Source organism: Podarcis filfolensis (genome assembly GCF_964270895.1).
Source record: "Podarcis filfolensis genome assembly, chromosome: 5".
Lineage (NCBI taxonomy): Eukaryota > Metazoa > Chordata > Lepidosauria > Squamata > Lacertidae > Podarcis > Podarcis filfolensis.
Window position 1 is genome coordinate 47,421,595 of NC_139608.1, and position 17,788 is coordinate 47,439,382.

Consider the following 17,788-nt stretch of genomic DNA (forward strand, 5'->3'; position numbering starts at 1 on the left):
GGTGTTGATAATGCCAAGTTTGCAGGTTCAATCCCCATAAGGGACAGCTGCATATTCCAGCATTGCTGGGGTTTGACTATAAGATTCTCAGGGTCCCTTCCAACTCTATGATTCTATGATCTTTGAACTGCCCTGTAAGAGAGAGAAGACACATACTAGTAGAATGGATGGAGCTGTCCTCTGTAAGAAGTAGTGGCACAGGATTGAGTAGAAGAGCTTAGTGTTTTCCTTCTGCCACTTGAAAACAAAATGTTTTCTGTCAACGGATAGAGGCTTGGGATTTTTATGTTTGAAAGTGCTGACCAATCTGAGCCTAACAGTTCAGTCCTAGAGATGTCTGCTCAGAAGTAAATCCTATTGCATTCCCGAGTAAATGTGTTTATGTTTGGAGTTAGAGAGCTTGATAAAATTCCAAAATAATAATAATAGGTATTTGAGCAAAACACAGAATAAAATAAAAGAAATAGTATATATCTTATCTCACTATCAAAAAAATTTCAAAGCGCTCTCTCTCTCTCTCTCTCTCTCTCTCTCTCTCTCTCTCTCTGCCTCTGCTTTTTGAGACCTGTTGAAATAGAAGATGATTGAGTAGAAAGTGATAAAACAAGTTTAAAAGAGAAGCAATTGTTAAATAACAAAATTAAAAGAAAAGAACACAAGTGTTTCTTGAAATGACTTCTTTCAGTTCCCTGCTACAGTTTAATTCAAATTTGATGTGTCATGTTAAATATGAAGAATATGCTTCTCTGTTAGGTTTATAGCATTATAATTTCATGATAAAAGGTTTCAGTTATATTTTTCTCTTCCAACAGACTGGCACAGGCCACCCAGGAAAGAACAGATCTTTATGCAAAGCAAGGTCGAGGAAGTCAGTTTACATCAAAAGAAGAGAGAGATAAATGGATTAAAAAAGAACTGAAATCCTTAGATCAAGCCATCAATGACAAGAAACGGCAGATTGCTGCTATACATAAAGATTTAGAAGACACGGAGGCTAACAAAGAGAAGAATCTGGAGCAGTATAGTGTAAGGATTTGAGTTTGGTGGTACAGAAATATTTGAATCGGTAAATTATAAGTACTGTATATAATCAGGGTTTCTGTATGTTGGGTGTGGCTTCATATGTGTTGGGTTGCGTTGAGCACTATGCTGGCACAGTGGAAATTCCTTGCCCCCTCTCTCCCGTAAATACTCTTGAGATTCAGGGAACCCTTGAGAAACATCTGGAATGTGAGAAGGAGGCATTAGGAGACGCTCCTGTGGTGTTACCCTACAAAGGAGGGTGGAATAAAAGCACTGATCCTTCAGCCAAAAGAAGACAAACTCAGCACGTGGAAGGAGTTCATATTTGTTGCTGCAACATAAATCTAGAGGCCCCAGTAGATATCTCTGAAAAGCTGGAACCCCAAACAAAGGGTGCAGAAAACTTTAATAATTTTATAGAAAAGAGTGCATTTATGACAGAAGCTTAAGCCATCCTAATTGGCTATCTCTACGCATGCTCAAGACATGCTCCTACGTACTGTGCAGTACCATAGTTCTAAGCAAAGAAAATAAATTTACTATTGACTCATACAAATGTTGCATTCTATGCTGCCAGCCTTTCTGCTGTCTGTTACATGAAGCCTAATCTGGGTAAGAAGAATGTACTGCTTCTCTTCTTAGAAGATCTACCAAGGTTAGCTTGCTTTTCTCTGCTTTGGAAGCTGATAAGAGAGACACTGCTTGTTAGCAAAAAGACAAAAATGCAGCTTCTATTCTCAGATGGGGGTTGCAGGGGAAATTAGCAAGCTATCCAAGCTTCAAGGCCAAGACAGCACTGAATTCCTTGCAAAATAAGCAGGCAGGAGAGAGATGGCTATATTTCCAGTACATTTCCAGTACAGGACAGTTGTGGTTGTGGCTGTGATAATGTGTTTAAGCAGCCTCAGCACTTAGGAAGCTGAGGTCACTTGTGTACAGTATCAGAGATGTGTTCTGTGACAGAGGGTGTGAGCATAGGTGTGCTTGCTATGGGTTCTGACATACGTCCTAGGCCACAACATCCATCTGGGTCCCAGGTCATGACACCTAGGAATCGGTGGGGAGGAGGCATACCATTGGTGACTAATCAAAGGCATCTCAAAAAAAGAGACCTTTGACACGATCTGGTCTCCCTTTTTCTCTTTTATTGAAGAAGAGCAGCATAGTTTAATGCCATCACCATCACAGAGGTGTCTGTGGAGGGGATATGTTGATAGAAAATGTATTGTAACTTTCGAATACATTTTTTTGGGGGGGGGAGTGGTGAGGAAGAAGAAATGGCAAGTTCTCCTTGTGTGAGCTACCTTGTGTGAACTCCCTGTTAGATGTAACCCATTATCTTAAGTTCTATGATTTTGTTTTTAAAAACTGGAGGTGTAATTATGGTATAATTAAGCAAGTTACAAGTTCAACCCTATATTTTGTCATCCTGTTTCCTGAATATTTTTAGAAGACATGCAGTGTGAGTTTGGAACTCTACTGCCCAATCCTGCCTCATGTAAACTACTAACCCCTTAACCTGGTCTCTCATTTTTCCATGCATAGGACATGTTGAATGGGGGGGGGGGGGAGGCGGGTTACAGAGCAAAGATTGTACAGGTTGGACCTGGGCTCATTAAATGTGCAGATGTAAAATGGATCTGGAGTATGTGGGGCCAGTACAATATAAAGAGCATACTCCATATCACCTTGCTGTTCACATGGGCTTGAGCCGTGAATGAAAACCTTCCAAGCAATTGGCAAATATGACTGTTCTATCTTTGTAGTCAAATGTACCCTATGCTGAAAGTAGCCAAAAATCTAACTTGCTCAGTTGTAGCTTTAGTTTCTTATCAATGTTCTCTACAAGCTGTAAATAGGATCTTTTATTTTATTCTGAACATAATTCTGCCGCTTAAGGGAACAAAATGTATTGGAGTCAATTAAAATCATGAGATGCTGAATTTTAAAATACCTTCTTTTATGCATTAGAAACTGGATCAGGATCTTAATGAAGTGAAAGCTCGTGTTGAAGAACTGGACAGAAAATACTATGAAGTGAAAAACAAAAAAGATGAACTACAGAGTGAGAGAAAGTTAGTATTTTTTTTTTAAGGGTTGACCTAACCTATGTTGTGCGAATATGTACAGTGATGTATATAAATATTGATTACTCAGACATTAATAAATATGGTTTCATTGTTTAACTTTTATTGGTATAGGGTACCATCCATTGGGGGCCCTCACACTCAGGATAGGGCTTTTGTTCCAATAGAGATGTTTGGTAATAAAAAAGGAGAAAACACTGTTATTACTGATGACTCCTGCAGTCCCCGTGCCACTTTCGACATTGTTCTGAAGGGTATTTCAACTTTATGGAGCTGCTTTTAGCAGGTTACTGGGAGTTGCAGAAGGGAAGAGAGACTGAAAAAAATCACTCATCCTCTAGTGTTAGTGCACACAACTTATGAATCAAAATCCCTTCTGTCAGTGGAAGGGGACCAGTTGGATTCATCCATGTACCAGAAGAGTGCACTGTACCTGGAAGCAAAGATTATAGCAGTGCTTGAACTTCTGTCATCTTATTAGTATAGGCACTGTTATACTCCAGGCCATGGAGTTGACTCATAAAATCTGTGTTGAGATAGAAAACAATTATGGAGTGGAATATAGCTTCCTGGGAATCTGAGCTTTCATAATTTCCAGAGATTATAGCCATGATAGTTCTGGAGAAATGTTTGAGAATGTGTAAGCACTGTTTTACCATCAGAGGGAACCTCATTCGTGGATTCTAGCAATTAGGGCCTGGTTTTTAATTCTGTTTAATTCCAGGTTCCTACATATGATGGCTGTTCTCCAACTTTCCCTTGCACTTCTTTTAGTACTCCAGCTATTTCAAAAATATTCTAAATTTCCCAAAATGTGAAACCTGGAGGCAGGGGGCTTGCATGAAGTAAGGTGTATCTAATTTTTTGTTCTCCAATCTTGGTGGCAAGGATTTTTGCTGTGTTAGAAAAAAGGAGTGATACTTTAAGAGATATGTGACATATTGTCTCTTCTTGTTAGGGATAATAAATCAGTTTGAGGAGCTATACACTGTAGAAGAGATTTAACAAAAGAGTTAATAGCGTTAAAAAATGCGGAAAGCTTTAGATTAGGACAAGGTTATTAAAGACCTTGTAATACCACTACCCTGATCTGGTATTTTATTCTGTTTTTCCTTGAAGATACATTTTGTAATATGGAAGTGTACTATTTTTTCAGTTACTTGTGGAGAGAAGAGAATGCAGAACAGCAAGCTCTTGCTGCAAAACGGGAGGACTTGGAAAAGAAACAGCAGCTTCTTAGAGCAGCAACAGGAAAGGTGAGAGTCATAGCATGCTGTCATAATTATGATAGAGATTTTCAGTAACTAATATAGTTCCTTTTCCTTCTGAAGAATTTTGTGGGGAACGGTCAGGCCAAAAGTAAAAATCAAAACTGTCTAAAGACAAATTCATTTGTATTAAAACAAGTATTTATGACTTACCAAGTCACAAATACATACCAAACTGTTTTTTTTAATTAGCTTCTGTGGTCACCAATCACTTGCTTAAGTGCATACAGTTGCCCTATACCTAAGCTTCAGTAGCTGTGTATATTAACTTGTCTGAACAAATAATGGATTCAGTGTTGTGTGCATTATAATGATCATTGCATAACTTTGCCCTGTTGGTATAAAACTGAAGATAACTAAAAGTGGAGGAAATCCTTAAAGAGAGAGAGAGAAATAGAGATGGGGTTTACCCTATTTCCACAAAGTATAGGAAGCTCAAGTAATTCTGCTTTATTATGACAGGCTATTCTAAATGGCATTGACAGCATAAACAAAGTCTTGGAGCATTTCCGTCGCAAAGGCATTAACCAACATGTTCAGAATGGCTATCATGGAATAGTAATGAATAACTTTGAGTGTGAGCCTGCTTTCTACACCTGTGTTGAAGTTACTGCAGGAAACAGGTATAGTTCTGATTACTAGGCTTTTTTCCTGTAGAAATGTTCAATGTGAACATATTAACTATAAACCATTGTCTGCTAGCACATAAAATGGTGAATTGGGCGTTTTTCTAATAAATATTAGTGCATAAAACTTTTTGGTTCCATAGGATTTTTTTCTTGGTAGTGCTTGATGGCATGTAGGAGGGGAGACAATGCGGTTTTAATTTAAGATAAAACATTCATTCATTCATTCATTCATTCAACTTTGTTCTCTCTCTTTTCATGTTAGGCTTTTTTATCATATTGTAGATTCTGATGAAGTTAGTACCAAGATATTAATGGAGTTCAATAAAATGAATCTACCTGGAGAAGTAACTTTTCTGCCTCTGAACAAGCTGGATGTTAGAGATACTGCATACCCTGAAACCAATGTGAGTCTGCCGTCATCGTTTTCTTTAAATAGCAAATTGTCCTGCTAGGCCTACATACTTGTAATCGTTTCAGTGCTATTCTGGCCACAAATAAAATGATTGCAAAGGTGGATGCAACCTGTATTTCATATGTCCCTGCATGTTGCCGTTCTAAATCTGTCTTTTAGCCAGGTTATTTTCCTTTAATTTAAGGGAATTGTTGTGTGATTTACTTACATTCTAGATTATTATAGTCTACATTTCAATTATTTGTATTTTTGATACCAGGTTGGCTTTTTTATAGTATACATTTTGTACCTGAAAATAAATGCAGTACTCTTGTACTTCTTTTTAACTGTTTAATATTCTTGCTTTCAGGATGCTATTCCTATGATCAGTAAACTAAGATACAATCCAAGATTTGATAAAGCCTTCAAGCATGTTTTTGGAAAGACTCTTATTTGTCGTAGTATGGAAGTGTCTACCCAGCTGGCCAGAGCTTTTACTATGGATTGTATTACTCTGGAAGGTATGACTTTGGTTCAGTTTTATTTGCAAAGGAAAGGGATTTCACCGTTTACTTGGCTCTTTGTCAGCAATTCAACAAAGCATATATAATTCAGTGTGTTCTGATAAGCTGAATTTGTTGCATACTAGTTCTCTCCCAAACCCTGTTCTGGCTATGTATTGAAAAGGCCAGTTCATACAAATGTAATTGCTCGATTCTTAGAATAACTTAGGTAGAGCTGTAAATGTTTTTCATTAAGTGTTAATAATAATTTTAAAGTAGCAGAAGGGGAATCTCCAGCCCATAGGCCTAACTAGTTCTTCTAGGCCTTTCAACTTGGCTGGCAGGGCCATTTCAACCAAGTCACACTCACCTGCCCTACATCAGATTAGCATCTATTCTTCACAAATATATTCCCCACTCCCAGGTGATCAAGTCAGCCACCGAGGGGCTTTGACTGGGGGTTATTATGACACAAGAAAGTCTCGACTTGAACTGCAGAAAGATGTAAGAAAGGTGGAAGAAGAACTAGGAGAACTTGAAGCAAAGCTCAATGAAAACCTGCGAAGAAACATTGAAAATATCCTTCATAGTGCTTGTTCATATGTGGAGGATGTTGTTGGTGGGATTGCTTATTTGCCTGTTTCTCAGTAAAATAACTGCATTGTGTGTAAGAGAATGGATGACTGAGGTACAAATAGTGTGTGAATGCTGTTGGTAGTTTTGTATGTCTCTCAGTGTACATGCATTTGTCTTCTGCATGACGGCGAGTAAGAGATGACATAATAGAAGTTTATAAAATTAACCCTGGCATGGAGAAAGTAGATAGAGAAAAGTGGGGTCCCCCCCTGTCTCATGACACTAGAACTCATGAGCAACCAATGAATCAGTGTAGGAAGATTCAAGATGTATAAAAGAAACTACTTCTTCATGCAACACATGGTTAAACTGTGGAACTCACTCCCACAGGAGGCAGTGATGGCCATGAACTTGGGTGGTTTTAAGAGTAGTGGCCAAATTCATGAAGGAAAGGGCTGTCAGTGGTTCCTGGCCATGATGGTTATGCTCTTCCTCCAATGCTTCTGAATACCAGTTGCTGGAAACCACAGAGGGGAGAGTGCTCTTGTGGTCAAATCCTGCTTGCTGGTTTCTGACAGGCAGCCGTTCAGCCACTGTAAGAACAGGTTGCTGGACTAGATGGGCCACTGGCCTGATCCAGCAGGCTCTTCTTACGTTCTTATGCTTTGGTCACTGTTCAGGAAACTCAGAAGGGCTGGTTGTTGTTAAGAAAAAGTAGTGTAGGTATATTCTGTTGCCGAGAATCAGTCAAGATTTGCTCAGCCTAGAAGAACAGAAAAAGGGGTCTTAACCGTATATTTGCAGAGAGTAGCTCTTCACCAGTAGCGTTGTAGAAACTGAACAAATATGCCAGCAGCTTTGCTCAAAAAGTGCACATGAGATTGTTTTTGCTGGGTTTGTGGTCAAGTCTGGTAGGTGATTAGCTTGTAAGTACAATTTTCAGCCATACTGTAACTTGCATTTGTTTATAGAAGGTTGTGGCATGTAGTATTTCTGTCATGTTAATATGCTATGATTTGTAAACAGCCTTCATTGCTGTAAAAGGATTCATTTTTTAAGACCAACAACATACTGATTTTATATCATTCATAATGTACATGTTGATCAGAATTTTTCCTTAGCACACTGCATGGATTAATAATGAAATTGATCAGCTAATGAATCAGATGCAGCAGATTGAAACCCAACAAAGAAAATTCAAAGCTTCCAGAGACAGCATCTTATCGGAGATGAAAATGTTGAAAGAGAAGAGACAGCAGTCAGAAAAAACATTTATGCCCAAGGTATGGGATCATAGATTTGTAGAGTTGGAAGGGATCACGAGGGTCATCTAGCCCAACTCTCTGCAATACAGGAATATTTTGCTCAACGTGGGGCTCGAACTCACAGCCCTGAGATTAAGAATCTATTTCTCTACTGATTGAGCTATCAACAGATATAACTATAATCCTAACACTTGACTCGCAAGTGACTGGCTGGTTTAATGGAATAGAGCAACCACTGGTGCATCCACAGCCCAGTCACTTGTGCCAGTCATGTCAGCAGCAGGAAAAAAACGCCCCTTTGCTAGTTCAGTTCCTTTGCTGAATTATGCTAATTGCCATCTTATGACAGTGGTAGGGCCTGCTCAGGATCCAGCAGATCCTGTGCTTACAAGTGAGCATTCCCCTGATGGTGGAGCTTCCCCAGCAGCAGTCTAGTAAAGGGCCACCTCCGCTCCATCCAAACACCCTCCAGCATGACAGTTCAAGGGCTTTGATTGCTCTTCCTGCACAGCAGATTATACTTTCATTATCTGGATTGTTCAGTGTGCTATCCAGTAGATTAACTGGTTTTAAAAAAGGAATGAAGCAAGTGATAGTAATAGTAATGCTTATGATTATTTCTCAGTCCAGTTTCATAGTCCCTGATAGTCCGTAAGGCTGCGGAGTAGGATTTTACTTCTGAGTAGGTACATATATGAGTGAGATCACTGTTGTTGCTTATTGCGTTTAAGCCTTTTTATATGGCATTTGCTGCTAGGTCACATAATTAGATAAATTGGAAGGCTGCTTTCGTGATACTCACATTTAATTTTTTCTTCAGCAACGCAGCTTACAAAGTTTGGAGGCAAGTTTACATGCTATGGAATCAACCCGGGAGTCTTTAAAAGCAGAACTGGGGACAGACCTGTTGTCGCAGCTCAGTTTAGAGGACCAGAAACGAGTTGATGCACTTAATGATGAGATCCGACAGCTACAGCAAGTAAGGACACTTAAAATGAAAAATAAAATTGCTGTGATTAAGAACGTTGGGAAATTATTTACAAAAGCCTGTTCAGAACTATTCCCTTCCCCACTTTCTACCTTTGCTACCTTTTCATTTGGTAGCAAAAATAGTGTGATACCAACGTTCATCATTCATAGAGCTGATCCACTGAAATCAATGCATGCCCATAGATTTCAGTGGGCTTGCTAGAATGTACTTATAAAACATGTATGTAAATAGTGGAGAGCATAAAGCATTTAATGAAATACTAGTAAAACTGTTTAATCTGATAATTTTAGTTTGGTAAACCACTTTGAGGTTTTAGTAACATAAAGCGATGTATAAATATTGTGAAATAAAATTATTTTTTAAAACAATCAGCCAACAATATTTAGTTGTTTTTGTATATCCGTATGTATTTCTTGGTTTATAGGAAAACAGACAGCTTTTGAATGAAAGGATCAAGCTTGAGGGGATCATCACACGAGTCGAGACTTATCTCAATGAGAATTTGAGAAAGCGCTTAGACCAAGTTGAACAAGTAAGATATTTTATTTTGATCCACTCCATTCTTAACATTTTTTTAAAAAACTATTTTAAAATCATCACAGTGACTCGGTATTTACTGGTGTGTCTCTAAGTTAGTGGATGTTCACGTAATATTTATTTATTGAACTGCCAACATTCAACAAATTTTGGAGAATCCTATGATGACACAAATATAAATTCTCTTTATGCAATTTTTGGGGTGAAGCTGCAATCTATATATTTCTAATCAATTATAAAAATGAGCTATTCAATAATATATTGTAAACCATGAAAAGTAACCTCTTCTATGTAGTATAGTTTCCTTATTTGCATCGGCTGCACTTGCATGCTGTTAACATTTTGCATTTTTAGGAACTGAATGAGCTGAGAGAGACAGAAGGTGGCACTGTGCTTACAGCAACAACATCAGAGCTTGAGGCTATCAACAAACGAGTGAAAGATACGCTGGCACGCTCAGAAGGTTGGTAATCAAGAGAAGGCGTCATATCTAGTATATTTTATTAAAATATTCTAAAATACAGTTAACTTAAAGTATTCCAAGAACAATTAACTTAACAAAGTTTAAAACACTGAAATGAAATCATGTTCAAAGAGTACGCAGTACAAATAGCACAAAGAAGGATAAAGAATAACTAGAACTGGTAGCACAAGCCTGGACACATTAGCTGTGCTTCCCATTAAGCCCTCCAGAAGGATACAAACTATACAAGCTTACTGGACTCCCTTAATGCAATGGATTCCATGGCTTCTTTCTGAAGCTGCTGCTAGAAGTTGTAGTGGATGCTGTGCTTGACATAATCTTAACATACCTTCATTTCTTTATACTGGCACATCTGGATTTTGTTGTCTTGTTCTTCATCACCTTTGGGAGTTTATTAACAACATTCCAGAGTACATTCCCACCCTACCCTGGTTATATTTTAAAATCATAGATATTATTAATAAAGATTTATCAATGTTCTGCATTTTCTTTGTATATCAAGTTGTAAGGCTCAATTTCAACTATATGTTTTTATACTATTCTTTGATTTGTTATACTAGATCTGGACAATTCAATTGATAAAACAGAAGCAGGAATCAAAGAACTCCAAAAAAGCATGGAGCGCTGGAAGAACATGGAGAAAGAGCACATGGATGCTATTAATCATGACACAAAAGAGCTTGAAAAAATGACTAACCGGCAAGGCATGCTTCTGAAGAAGAAGGAGGAGTGTATGAAGAAAATCAGGGAATTGGGATCACTTCCCCAGGAAGCATTCGAAAAATACCAGACTTTGAGCCTGAAGCAGGTAACAAAAGTGCTGAGTGCTCATCTCCAGAGACAGTGAGTGGTGGTTCATACCATGCTCTGATGGATTTTCTCAATTCTTTTATACAGCTATTTCGCAAACTGGAACAATGCAACACAGAACTGAAAAAATACAGTCATGTCAATAAAAAAGCTCTAGATCAGTTTGTGAACTTCTCAGAGCAGAAGGAGAAGTTGATAAAACGTCAAGAAGAGTTGGACAGGGGCTACAAGTCCATCATGGAGTTGATGAATGTCCTTGAACTCAGAAAATATGAAGCTATCCAGCTGACATTCAAACAGGTATTATTTGGCACCCATTGTGAGTGACAGGGCTGTTTGATATGTTTTGAATTGCATGTTGGAAACAATTGTATTATGTATTTTGCATGTGTTCATATTTGTAAAGTTCATAAGTTGTCACCTGGTTTTATTTTTACAAGCAAACTGAGGTTACTGAAATCTTAGCAAGAACTTACTGTATGAAAAGGTCCTAACAGAGGCACATGTCTCAGACTAGATTCTAACCAGATTGTAAATAGTTGTAGGTGCTAGAAATTTTTTATACTGTACTACATTTACCACAATTGCTATGAGTTTGATACAGGATAAACCTGCCCTTGACCCCACCAACTGCAGTATTGGCATTTGGTGCATGTGTGAAGAGACTCTGCTTGCATATCAATGCTCTACACAAGAGAAGAGATCCTGAGCCAATCCAGATTCTCTATCCCCACCCCCTCCCCTGTGCACATGTGGAGGAGCTTTGTGTACATATGTTGTTGCAAGCATAGGGTCCCTTATACACACAGAGTATAGGGAGCCAGCCCATACAGTCCCCAGTCTTTTGTCATTCAAGTTTTTTGTTTTGCCACAAGCGCCAGTGGCAAACACCAGTTTGCTACTTTGTGTTTAGTGCACTTTGGAAACACTGAATCAGCAATTATTAGAGTACTTCTTTAATCAGGTGATGGGATGGGATGTGATTTTCTAGGATGAACTCTTATGGCAATACTTTACCAAAGTAGCTTTTGAAATCCTTTTAAATTACTTTTACAAATATTTGTCAGAAAAAGCCTTCAGGTTCTTTGTGCAAAGATTAATATGGATTGAATTACACTTTCTCAAGGTCTCAAAGAACTTCAGTGAAGTCTTTCAGAAGCTGGTGCCTGGGGGGAAAGCTACACTCGTGATGAAGAAAGGTGATGTGGAAGGCAGTCAGTCTCAAGATGAAGGTGAAGGTGGTGCTGAGAGTGAAAAGGGATCAGGATCTCAAAGTAGTGTTCCTTCTGTAGACCAGTTCACTGGAGTTGGGATTAGGGTAATGGAATATTTTACCTTGCACTCTCATGACCACAAATTATATTATGGTAATGCTTAAGAATTAGCAGTAACTAACCTTTCATTGTTCCTGCAGGTGTCATTTACTGGCAAACAAGGTGAAATGAGAGAGATGCAGCAGCTTTCTGGTGGACAGAAGTCACTTGTGGCTCTAGCCTTAATTTTTGCTATCCAGAAATGTGACCCTGCGCCGTTTTACCTCTTTGATGAAATTGATCAAGCCCTAGATGCCCAGCATAGAAAGGCAGTTTCAGGTAGAGTCTTGGGTATTTTATTGTTCAACACAATGCTACATATTAATTCTCTATCTAATTGCAGTTACAAAGAAAGCTCATAATAAAAATAATTGGGATTATAATTTCACTATAGCTGCTTAATGTGGCCTATGTGTGTCTTGTGGCTGTCCTTCTCTGGGGTACAGAAGTGAACTGCTGTTATGCTTTTTGAGAACATGGTTGGCTGTTTCACTGTAGCTGAAGGAAGGAACACAGGGAGATATTTGCCACTTCAAGTTGACCAGTTCCCTAGCTCTGTTGATTCCCCAGATATGTCTGGGTCTCACTGATGGGAATGACATTGTAATAGTAAGGCAGAGTATGACTTCTAGAAGGTAATCTGGCTTTATTAAGATGTGTAAACCTTATAAACCAACCTGTGGCCCTTCTTCGTGTGCCTCCTCTACATGACGTCCAGAGGAGGACAACATGAGAATGGGCCTTTTCTGCAGTGGCTCCCTGTTTGTGGAATACTCTCCCCAGGGAAATTAGTCTGGTGCCTTCATTATATATATTTTTAGATACCAGGCGAAAGCATTCTTCTTCAACCAAGCCTTATTGCTACTGCTTCCATCAGCCTTGGAAAAGTTTTCATAGTGGCAGCCCCAATACTGCTCTGGCATATTTTCTGGAATGACAAAAGAGCAGTGCAGCAGCCAGGAAGATGGATTTGATTTCTTGACTGGTATATTCCCAATTATATCTTTCTTCCAAGTCCTTCCACATTTATTCCATACATGATTAATCAAATGCTGACCAAATCGAGCTCCTATGACAGTTTGCAGAATAGTCATGTGATGCCCACTTGAGCCCATTGATGAAATTTGCTTGCATTTTAATATCACACTTTGTTATGTACCAGAACTTGCTGCATTTTATTACTTACCCACTAAAGAAATGCCTGGAAAATTATTTCAATGTTCATTGAGAAATTTGTTTTACTTCCCCAGATATGATCATGGAACTGGCAGAACATGCTCAGTTTATTACCACAACTTTCAGGCCGGAACTGCTGGAGTCTGCTGATAAATTTTATGGTGTAAAATTCAGAAATAAGGTATGCAGTTATAAAACATGTTAAATAAATTATTGTAGGCAATGGCTGAAATCCCTCCAAAGCATGATGGGACACTGTTACCATAAATAATAAATCTGGAACTTGCTTATAAATCACTTCATTAACAATAAAGGCACATGAATTCAACAGGCTTATGTTAAAGGCTGCGATGGCCTCTGACACATTTCTAGTGACTTGATTGCTAGTGTTTGCATAGATTTCAGCTTCATTTGACTGGCTGAAGGCAAGGGTAGTACTGCACAGATGTCTAGATACACAGACATTTCGGAGCATATGACTGGAGGGTTTTTATTTTTTACCTTTATTATTTTTAGTACAAAGTACGTGCTGTCCTCCTTCTAGGCTGCTTTCTGTAGATGACAGTCTAAAAGTAGGAGAGTATGCACTCCATTCTATTAGAGATCCTGTGCCAAGAGTTTGAATTGTGCTGTTTGTATAAAATACGCAACTCTTGTCATTTAGAGTGCTGACCAAAGCCGTGGGGGTGGTGTGTGTGGATGGGATGGTCACTCTCCACCAGCCCAGAACAGCCCCACTGACTGTGAAGTGTAGCTCTATTAACTTGCTCCATTTTTCTTCCACTGAAAGTGCAGGCTGGCAGAACCACCACTGGCATGAAGGTTCAAAACAGGGTGTTTGAGCGCTGCCCCGCTGGCCTCACTTGATGGCCTGTACCCACCCCTGGGAGGGACAAGCTTGTGGATACAGTGGTTGCTTTGCCACTTCATTGTGTTGCCCTGCTGCCCAGCCAGGGTTTGAATTGCTCTGGCTGATTATTTTGTTCTGCCTTTGCTGTTCATAGATGGTGGGATCAGGTATGCAGGACTCTAAAGCTCTGAGTAATGGAAATCTTGTTCTGACACTCACCACTCCAGTTTCTGAAACATCACAAGGCAGTGTCCATTCACTTTCAAATACAGGCGTCTCCCCACTTATGCTGGGGTTACATTCTGGGGCCCTGCATGCATAAGCAAATATTTTGTAAGTGGAGCTAAAAAGCCTCCAAATGCCCGTTTCCCCCTGCTGTCCAGCAATCTCTTTCCCACTCTCTCTCCACACCTAGAGTTAAAGTTCTGGGGCCAGCTGGAGACTGGAGGTTGCACAGAGAAGTGGCTGCTGTGCTACTGTGCACGTCAGTTGCTAGGTGGGGAGAATGAACAGCCTACACAAAGCCCTGCTGTATCTCTCATCTCCTTGGGGCTTCCTCCACCCTCACTGAAGTCCTCCTGGGGCTCTGGGGAAGGTCTCCTCACTGGCCACAAGGACTCTCCAGCTCTCTCCTGCCATTTCCTGGTTTTAATCTCTTTATTTATTTCCTGACACCGTGCATATTTGTGGTAACGTGCAAGTTGATTGTGTCTAAGTGGGAGGATGCCTGTACATATTTCCAAGCATAAAGGTTAGAAATGGAAGCTGGATTTAGGATGCAGTATTGCATGCTGAGATTTTCAAAATATAGAGTTGTGTGTGGAACATTTGGTAGAATGATTTTGCCTGGCTCATACATTAATTACACAGTTACAAATTTACAGTACTGTTGAGGGACAGTGCTTCATAAACAGCATGGAGCTGTTATGTTGGCTAGCATCTTCATTGATTTCAATACTGTGTTTCTTTTTCTGATTTAGGTCAGTCATATTGATGTGATCACAGCAGAGATGGCCAAAGACTTTGTGGAAGATGATACTACTCATGGATAAGTGGCAGAGAGCTGTCAGCCTGTTGGGAAAGTCTGTAAAATATTTGTTTCTACACTGGGCAGCTGTGTAAAATCTGAAATACATTGTGACTGTTCAAAAGCTATTTTAACATAAGTTAATGGAGCATCTGAATATTATGACTTCTGTATACATTGGATTCCATTTTACATATGTGCTGTTAAATTCTTTTATAAAATACCTGTTAATTTTACCTTCATACTATACCTGTAGCTTGAAAAATGTACTTTTAATGTGTCTTTTTTGCTGTTTTAACTTTTTGGAGTTTTAAATGCCAGTTCTTCCTTCCCAGTTACAATTTTAATGTTTATACTGCCTCACATGGTTTTTTAAAATAGCTTCAATAAAATAATTGTTTTTAATGCTGTAATTTAGATACATGTTCTTGATATTGGGAACTGCTATACTGTCTTCTATCACTTCATGTAGAATGCAGTTTGTTTATGTGTATGGAGATCAATATTTGGCAATAGAGCTTATAGATGAATTTACTCCTGGCTTGTAGGTCACTGGCTTTTTTAGATGTCATGATAGGTTACAGAGATTGGTTGTGAATCTTTATGTAAGCTTCTGCTTGTGATTTATGGGCTTCAGTGCCTCACAATCAGATAAAGATGATGGAATAGAAAACCTGTTTTATAGTTTAGGAACTTATGCAACTCTGTACACCTATCATGCTCCACTTCAAGTTAGTTATATGCACAGCATCTGTTCTGGTTAAATGAAATATCTCATATTTCTACCATTTTCATTGCTAGATAGCATGGGGTGGGAAATTTTGATTCTACATAATTTGATGTATTAGTGCAACATACTTATTCTACAGATGTTTTACAACAGGTGTGGGGAAACTTTGGCCTTCCAGTTATTACTGAACTACAACTCCCATCACTGCTAGCGAAGTTGGCCAATGGCCAGGGATTATGAAAGCTGTAGTTCAGCAGCAACTGGGTCATTCATATAGATTCTCCCACAAATTATATCTAAGATTAAAATCATGAGTTATCCCAATCTATGAGTGACTCCACAAGTATGTTACCTCCTTTCAGGTTTCAGTATAGCCATGTCAAAGAGAGAGAGGTTTACATCCTTCACACATGATATCATTGCAGAAGTGGAGCACTCTGGAGAGCAAGACTTATGTGAGAATTTACCTCAAAGTACCTTCCTTGATCATCTTCAATTGTACAAAGCAAGCAAGCAAACAAAAACAAAAACCCATTCAGATGCATCAGCTGTGCTGCATTAGCAGGAAAAAGATATTAGTTTGGTTTAATACTGACCCCCTCCCCTAGTAATTTAGGATAGTAGCCAAGCAATGTAGGATTAGTTCCATGTTTATGTCTGACTAGATTCAGATGGGCGATCCAAAATATATTATTTGCTATTGGCAGAGCCAAACTAGCAGCTGGTGGCATTGTAAAATAAAACTTTTAGAATGCCAAGCCAGGGAGGCAAGCCAAGGCTTCATTTAGTGTTGCTCGAGTAAACAATCTCTTAATACTTCAAAGTGTTTTAAAAATCTGTGCATAGGTTTACTTTCTTTTTTACAAATTACAGTTTTTAAGGAGCTGATCAATAAATGCTTTTTTAAAAAAAATATGAAATTGCATTGTTGAAGCTGTTGCACGATAAAAACATTTTTCCTTAGTGTCACTATTGTACCAGATTAGGCATTAGCACGTGGCATTCTTGGCAGGTGAGCAGCCACCCCACCCCACCCGCTCAACATGTTTTGTTTTAAACTGTTTTAAATGTTGTATTTTAAATTGTTGTAACCTGCCCTCACCCTTACGGGTGAAGAAATTTATTATTATTAATAATAAAAAATAAAAGTCAGAAAGCTGTGTTTGGGCTTTGTAAGATAACAGCATTACAGTTAGCTCCTTTCCAAAGAACATGAAACCAGGGTAAGCACTGCGACCCTGGAATTTCTTACTTCTTGGAATATAGTGAGGTGAGCCCAAGAGTATTTTCAAATCTTTGTTCTCCATTCTTTTGTGAAATGGAGGACAGGAGACATTCCTATTATCAGCAGCAGATAATATATAATAACTTCACCTCAACTCAGAATCTGTGGATTTTGCTCGAAAATTCTCCAGGTTTTTACACATTCTCTGAATATTTGTTATCGAGCTGGTTCCCCCACACTAGTATTTGCTTAATACACAATGGATGGTTTTTAGTATTGACAAGTGTTAGTTGTTACACCATGGTTTATCACCCTTGTTTTCAGACTCTTGGTCATCAGGGATTCATTTCCACATCTGCCAAGGATTCCCTGCATATCTGGTCACAGAAGCCTTGTAGACCACACAGAATTCTAGTGCATGTCTTAGGAGAGGTGCAGGGGAACTAGTAGCCCTCCAGATTTGTTGGACTACAACTACCATTCCTGACAATTGGCTGTGCTGACTGGAGCTGATGGGAGCTGGGGTGGACACAGATTCTATATCAAGTTCTAGAAGTACTGACTGTGGAGCAGAACACATCCAATTTTAATGTTGGTGGACAAACTAATTTCAGACATGAGATTAATTGAACCTGGCAGGCGTAAAGTGTGCATTCTACCACTGAGCTGTGGCCCCTATCCTCATGATAGGCTTAATTAGTTCTAGAATCTGATTTCAGTGCCAGGGCTGAATCCTAGAATGGATGTGCAGAACTTTTCGACAGTTGATTAGGGATGGGCAAATCTGCCAATTTTTATTTCTCTGTTTTCTCATTTTTCAAAGCTTAAGTTCCATTCTCCACATTTCCACTTTACTGTGTGAATCTTATTCAAAACCCTCATGAACACCCATCATTTTAGCAT

General features: G+C 38.9%; 2 protein-coding genes across 8 annotated transcripts in view; one reads left to right on the forward strand and one right to left on the reverse strand.

Moving 5' to 3' along the window:
* SMC3 (structural maintenance of chromosomes 3) overlaps positions 1 to 16,816 on the forward strand; it is a 28,871-nt gene extending 12,055 nt beyond the window's left edge. Inside the window, exons 13-29 of the mRNA XM_083616551.1 lie at positions 813 to 1,026; positions 2,995 to 3,098; positions 4,267 to 4,366; positions 4,841 to 5,001; positions 5,270 to 5,411; positions 5,769 to 5,919; positions 6,326 to 6,478; positions 7,609 to 7,760; positions 8,563 to 8,721; positions 9,158 to 9,265; positions 9,625 to 9,733; positions 10,315 to 10,562; positions 10,652 to 10,864; positions 11,691 to 11,882; positions 11,979 to 12,156; positions 13,128 to 13,234; positions 14,884 to 16,816. Of these exons, the coding sequence (XP_083472677.1) occupies positions 813 to 1,026; positions 2,995 to 3,098; positions 4,267 to 4,366; positions 4,841 to 5,001; positions 5,270 to 5,411; positions 5,769 to 5,919; positions 6,326 to 6,478; positions 7,609 to 7,760; positions 8,563 to 8,721; positions 9,158 to 9,265; positions 9,625 to 9,733; positions 10,315 to 10,562; positions 10,652 to 10,864; positions 11,691 to 11,882; positions 11,979 to 12,156; positions 13,128 to 13,234; positions 14,884 to 14,955 (2,563 nt within the window). The 3' untranslated portion in view covers positions 14,956 to 16,816. The remainder of the gene's footprint in view (positions 1 to 812; positions 1,027 to 2,994; positions 3,099 to 4,266; positions 4,367 to 4,840; positions 5,002 to 5,269; positions 5,412 to 5,768; positions 5,920 to 6,325; positions 6,479 to 7,608; positions 7,761 to 8,562; positions 8,722 to 9,157; positions 9,266 to 9,624; positions 9,734 to 10,314; positions 10,563 to 10,651; positions 10,865 to 11,690; positions 11,883 to 11,978; positions 12,157 to 13,127; positions 13,235 to 14,883) is intronic.
* The window catches only part of LOC310763837 (uncharacterized protein), a 33,785-nt gene continuing 28,154 nt past the window's right edge, over positions 12,158 to 17,788 (reverse strand). For all 7 annotated transcript variants that reach the window (XR_014548826.1, XR_014548827.1, XR_014548828.1 and 4 more), the window contains one exon: positions 12,158 to 12,805. The gene's annotated coding sequence lies outside the window, so the exon portion shown is untranslated. The remainder of the gene's footprint in view (positions 12,806 to 17,788) is intronic.